This window comes from Microtus ochrogaster, chromosome 16 (genome assembly GCF_000317375.1).
Source record: "Microtus ochrogaster isolate Prairie Vole_2 chromosome 16, MicOch1.0, whole genome shotgun sequence".
Classification (NCBI taxonomy): domain Eukaryota; kingdom Metazoa; phylum Chordata; class Mammalia; order Rodentia; family Cricetidae; genus Microtus; species Microtus ochrogaster.
This window is the reverse complement of record NC_022018.1, coordinates 53,221,824-53,228,122: the sequence shown is the minus strand read 5'-3', so window position 1 is coordinate 53,228,122 and position 6,299 is coordinate 53,221,824. Positions and strand designations below refer to the sequence as shown.

The 6,299-nt window shown below is 42.7% G+C and overlaps 1 protein-coding gene across 2 annotated transcripts in view; it reads right to left on the bottom strand.

The window, feature by feature from the left end:
* Iars (isoleucyl-tRNA synthetase) overlaps positions 1–6,299 on the bottom strand; it is a 47,957-nt gene that overhangs the window by 28,388 nt on the left and 13,270 nt on the right. For both annotated transcript variants that reach the window (XM_026783002.1, XM_005355175.1), the window contains exons 8-13: positions 5,015–5,102; positions 4,142–4,202; positions 3,442–3,537; positions 2,150–2,272; positions 1,478–1,569; positions 433–531 (exon numbers count right to left, since the gene is read on the bottom strand). In XM_026783002.1, the coding sequence (XP_026638803.1) occupies positions 433–531; positions 1,478–1,569; positions 2,150–2,272; positions 3,442–3,537; positions 4,142–4,202; positions 5,015–5,102 (559 nt within the window). The remainder of the gene's footprint in view (positions 1–432; positions 532–1,477; positions 1,570–2,149; positions 2,273–3,441; positions 3,538–4,141; positions 4,203–5,014; positions 5,103–6,299) is intronic.

Here is a 6,299-nt window from a genome sequence, read left to right as displayed (position 1 = left end):
CACTTTTCTTTGTAAAGCCCCTATCGGGAGGGCAAGCACCCAAGTTGATTAAGTATAAATAAATGGCTTTGGCAGATACACATTAGTCATTATCATGAAAATTACTACAGTTAACAGACTCAGAGGTCTGCCTGCTTCTGCTTCCCAAGTGCTGGGATCAAAGGTGTGCGCTACCAGGCTGGCGGAAATGTTTTCCCCAAAGTCAGCTCATCCTGTAAGTCACAGGCAGGTGACACTTGCTATCTCTAGTGAGTTCTCACATCTTCTATCATAAGCAGGCATTACTTCAACTGTATATGCTTCTGTGTTCCTTACGCAGAGAATAAGACAGCTGCCAATTACAACAATCAGAGATGGCTAGTTAATTCTGAGGGTATGAACTTTACTCACTACATGCAAAGGGCCGTAGGAAGAAACACATTTCCTGCTCACCAGTAACACAGATCATTGTTCTTCAGTAGCTGGTCCACCATGTGCTCCACTCGCACAAACCAGCTGGGCACCGACTTGTAAATGAGGGGAGTGTCTGACCTGGGACCAGAACACAGAAGCTGCCAGTCAGAGACACCAAGGGCGAGACAGACTTTGATTTCTAATTAGCATCACTTCCCCCTGTTCAGCCTTCTGCTGACAGTCACGTTTATTTTAGATTATATGTCATATGTCTGGAAAAATAAGATGGCTCAGAAGGTAAAGTTACATGCTGTCAAGCCTGACGACCTGAGTTTGATCTCTGGAACCAACATGGTGGATGGAATCACCTTCTACACATTGTTCTGCCGGCCACACAGGCATGTACATAAACATAAAATAAACAAATGAGAAACAAACACAGATGTCTAAGCTTCCTCATCTCCTTTCAAATGAAACCAAGAAAGACAAAGAAAAAAAGTCAAACAAAATTAGGGGCTGGAGAGATGAATTAACAATTAAAAAGATGACTCAGCAATTAAAGAGATGACTCAGCAATCAAAGAGTGACTGCTGCTTTTGCAGAGAACCCAAATCTGGATTCCTGCACCCAGAGTTCACAACAGCTGGTAACTTCAGCTTCACAAAAGAACACACACACACACACACACACACACACACACACACACACACACAGACACACACATTTCCTGTTTTTAAAGCCTTAGGAATGGTTCTTCTGATAGAATGGGGGCAAGGGAGAATGTGGGGACAAATTTCAGGACACCGAACACTACATTTTCATCTGAATATTTACACTAAAACCTGGTTACCTAAAGAAATTCCATTATACAATTTCAGAGATGTTTGCCATCTAAAAAGTAAGTAACCACAACACAAAACAGATATGTATATAAGTCTGGTTTTCTCCACAATTTCTCTCCTAAAACGGTGTTTCTAAAAACTTAGGACATCGTGGGACAAACCCCGAACTATGGCGGCACAAGCGAAGCAACAAGCACACCCACAGCTGTGAAGCTCCAGGCCAACAGTCAGACTTCCCTCACCTCCAGCAGAAAGGGTAGCTGTGAGTGAAGGTGCTGGCCGCAAGCAGCCGGTCCTGTTCCTTCAACATCCTAATGATATTCTTGTCAGCATCCTGTTAAAAAAATTAAATTGACTGCATTAAAACACTCTAGCAAACTTACTAGTGTTTCATGATGAATAAAAGCCACAAATAATCAATGTCATTGAGAAACATCTGTTCAGGGAGGGGGCTGGAGATACAGCTAGATGTGGAAAGCTTACCCAGAATGCACAGGCCCCTTGGCTCCCCTCCAACACCACATTAAAAAACAAAACCCAGGAAACTACTCTGCTCCGTTTTAGCTACTTAAGTAATTTAAAAATATATCTGTAACTTTTCAGGCAGTGAGGTTTATAAATAGAAACAACAACCTGGGCATAACAAGGCTGCTCCAGGAAGACTACAGCGCAGTTCTCCCAGCTCCTGCTACTGAAACTACAGCATGCCTCCTCATCTAAACACACTAGGCCTCTACGTGGCTCCTAGTAGCTGACCCTCAGTGCTTAAACAAATGTTTAAAACATCTACATTAATCCTAACAGAACTATACATAATGAAGATAAATTAGTTAAATAAATTTCGTTACTGGAAAACAAACAAACAGAATAAGTATGATGGAACCAACACCCTTCTATGTACACAAACCACGGACCTTCACGTACTGTCCCACAAAATGTGTCACTTCTTCTGTGAAGCAGCCTGAAGCATCCACAGGGCAAACGGGGGTTGAGTCTTTCTGAATGATGTTGAAGTCCATGCAGACCCGATGGTCATCCTGAGAAAACAGGAACAGGCAGAGGGGTGGGGGGGTGGGGGATTTGGAAGTGTAAGTACACGCATGAGGAAATAGAAAACCTTGGGTTTATATAGATTTGTAAGTTAATTTTACAATACTATCTTATATGCATCTAATTAACCTTCTTCTAACTTGAGGTGACTTAAAGACCACCTATAGAATCCAGGCCTCAAAATGATGGAACTAGAAGAAGTCATCCTGAGGGAGGTAACCCAGACTCAGAAAGACAAACACAGTATGAACTCACTCACAAGTAGATATTAGACATGAAGCAAAGGATATAATCAGGCTACAACCCACAGTCCCAGAGAAGCTAGGTAACAAGGAAGACAACAAAAATAACCAAAAAGCAAAACAAAATAAAAACACAAAACTAAACAAACAAAACCACCAAAACAACAACAAAGTAAAACAAAAATCCCCCACTGAGTTAAATGTTTTGTTTCGTTTTTGCTTTTCAAGACATTTTTCTCTGTAGCGTTGGAGCCTGTCCTGTGAAACTCACTCTGTAGACTGTATTGGCCTCGAACTCACTGAGATCCACCTGTTTCTGCCTCCTGAGTGCAGGGATTAAAGGTGTGCAACCCCAATGCCAACTGTCAATTTTTATTTGTAATAATATATATGTATATCTGATGAACGACAGTCCATCTAGATGGAAGACACAGCGGTTGATGGACATATAGCTAGGCGTTCTATTAAGAGACTCTGAAGGATGCCAGTACGGATCTCAAGTTGAGCATTTACTGTCACTCAGTAGAGGCTCCAGGTGCACAGCTTTCCTAGGTCACAGCATGACACTTCAGAAGTAAATCCAAAGAGCAATGTTCCATGAGACGGCCGCTGAGCACTTCACTGCATTTGTATGTTTAACCTTAGCAAGGAAGCTACCAGAAAGGCAGAAAGCAGTGCTAGAATTTACAATAGCTCAAGTTTTGACCTGCTTCCAAAAACCAACAAGAGGAATGGGGACTGCAGATACCAAGTTTTCCATGCTATCTTTGGGGGCAAAGAGCCAGAAAAAACGCTGACTCCACTGGTCTTGGCAACTGGGAGACACTTAATAAGACTGGTGACTCAGCATCCCAGGCAAAGTGGCCACTGCCATTAACTTCTCATAAACAATTCTGCAAGATCATGCTACTCACAGCACCAAAGTAAGGGGCCTGGTGCACGACTCCTGTGCCTTCTTCATCCTTCACATAGTGGTCAACAAGCACGGTGAAGGCCCCGCTCTCTTTATACTGGAAAAGAAAGGTTGCAAAGCCTTAGATGAAACACAGGGACAATGCCTGGAACTAACTGTTCACTATGTAAATGGAAAAGACAAAATTCAAACTAGAAAGACAAATGCAGAAGTGGAGACAGAAGTCCCTGGGGAAAGCATGGCAAGACAGATTAGTGGACCTGGCAAGCTTCAGGCTCAGCAAGAGACTCTACCTTATTAATTAAAATGGAGAGTAATCAAACACACACACACACACAGAGAGAGAGACAGAGAGAGAGAGAGAGAGAGAGAGAGAGAGAGAGAGAGAGAGAGAGAGAGACCTGAAAGTGAACTAAAGTCAGTAATGACAAAAGAGCAAAGGATATTTTAAATCAGGACACAATGTAATAGCAAAAGTAGAGATATGGGAAAAGGCCAGTTCAGAGATGTGATTAGCAAGCAGGTCAGTGATAGAAAACTAATTAATTCAAAGAGAAAGCAATTTTCTAATACGAATGCAGAATTTTGGGTTCAGACACACAGGAATATAATAAAGTGGCCATGTGAGTCCCACTTATCACCTCAGTCCTATTATCAAAGAAATGAATGTAGAAAGCACGGCATAACACTTCCAAACTTACCTTAATAAAGTAGTCAAACAATGGCTTGTATTTCTTGCCTTTGAGAGAGGCTCCAGGAAACCTTGAAAAGAAAGATAAGTCCATAAGGGGTGGCAATAAAGCCAGGGAGATGGCTCGGTGAGTGAAATGAGTACTAGAGTCTAGATCCCTAAAACACATGTGAAAAGCTGGGCATGGTGCTTTCCACCTGGAATCCCAGAGCTGGAGAGGAGGAAACACGGGGATCCCTGGGACTTGCAAACTTAACTTAAACTGGGAGCCCAAGTTCAGTCACCTCAAGACTAACAAGGAGAATGGCTCAGGAAGACACGTGATATATTTACCTATGGCAGACATGTGCACACCACCACACATAATGTGCATGGATGAACAGACGGATGCGCACACGCACGCACACTGGGCTGGAGAGATGGCTCAGAGGTTAAGAGCACTGGCTGCTCTTCCAGAGGTCCTGAGTTCAATTCCCAGCAACCACATGGTGGCCACACACCCTAATCAATTAAAGTAATGAAGCTGTAGCCAGAATAAGCCACTAGCACCTGAGGCTTGCAGTTATTGTCACAAATACAGAAATTTGTGACTTAAAACATATTTAGTACCTAAAACTCAACTTAAACAGTACAGTTTTAGGATGATGAAGACTTGTCTCTTTTTTTTTTTTTTTGGTTTTTCGAGACAGGGTTTCTCCGTAGCTTTTGGTTCCTGTCCTGGAACTAGCTCTTGTAGTCCAGGCTGGCCTCGAACTCACAGAGATCCACCTGCCTCTGCCTCCCGAGTGCTGGGATTAAAGGCGTGCGCCACCACCGCCCGGCAAGACTTGTCTCTTTTAAAACCAGAGACAGACCACACACCTTACTATATATGAACACTTACCTTTCAAGGATCTCGTAATCACTTTCTAGCTTATAGAGGGCCGATAATCTGGCTTCCATTAAAATAAACAATTTTCCCCTGGAAACATCTGTGATAATGAAGGAAAAAAGGACATTAGTGACATTCACACTAGGTGACTATGAAGACATATATACCAGGCATATCTCTTGTGCAAAGACGCTTGTGCCACCTGTATCTACTGTATACCCTGCACAGAGGATGCTGCAAAGCTAGGGAGCACTGCTACCCAGATGTGCCAAAGACATCAAAAACAGCAGGGTAGGTGGCCATTATTAATTGCACCCAAGTCCACATAGGAAAATTAACCTTTATCTTCTCTTTCTAAAGGTAATATATGTGAATGTGAACAACAACAAAAAAAATCCTAACATTAAGTCAGTCATGGTGGTCCATGCTTTTAATCCCAGCATCTTGGAGGTTCATCTCCAGCCTGGTCCATATAGTGAGTTCCAGACAAATAAACAGTAAACGGTGAGACCCTGTCTCAAAACTAACAAGCACCTTCCACCCAAACTTAACATTAACAGTTCAGGTAATTCACAAAGCCACAGTTTCTGTGACCTCATCCCCTCAGATGGCTTCACCGCTGTGTCTGGTCACCCAGATGATGTTTTACACAGTCATCAGTGGGTGAGATGTGTTAGGTTCTCTTCGTCTTTGGACAAGCAGAAGCTGAGATGCGGGTGCTCTTCTAGCACGTATGCACTTAACATACTGTGACTACCATCAACAGCAGAGGAACATAAAGACCTCTCTCCTCCCTTCCCACTTAGTCAACACCACTCAATTTATTTTTTTAGGGGAGGTACCACAGATTGATTCTAACAAATCAATTAAAAATGGGAAGCTGAAACCTCCCACTACAAAGTGTGATATACTAGAACCTGGTAGAGCACGTCATACATTTTCATGGATCCCTCTGAAGGACCTTTGTAAAAATCTGCTTTCATTGGTGCAGTTAATCACAGAAATATTGTTATACGCGAAGTCCACATTTTATATAACATACGACGGGAACGAGATAAAATATCTAAGTAGATGAGTGGGCTGTCTATGGTAGTGTGTAATGCACACACACGAGTTAGATTTGAAACATCAGAAAGCCCTTAATGTACCAGGCTCACGCTCATGGGTATATAGGAAAGTAGCCCCAATGGCACCATAACCCCCTCAAAGAAGCAGCTACAGACTCCAGTGCCAAGATCCCATATGGGCAACAGCCATGGCCAACACGCATCTCCAGGGTTCAGGAAGAAACCAAATA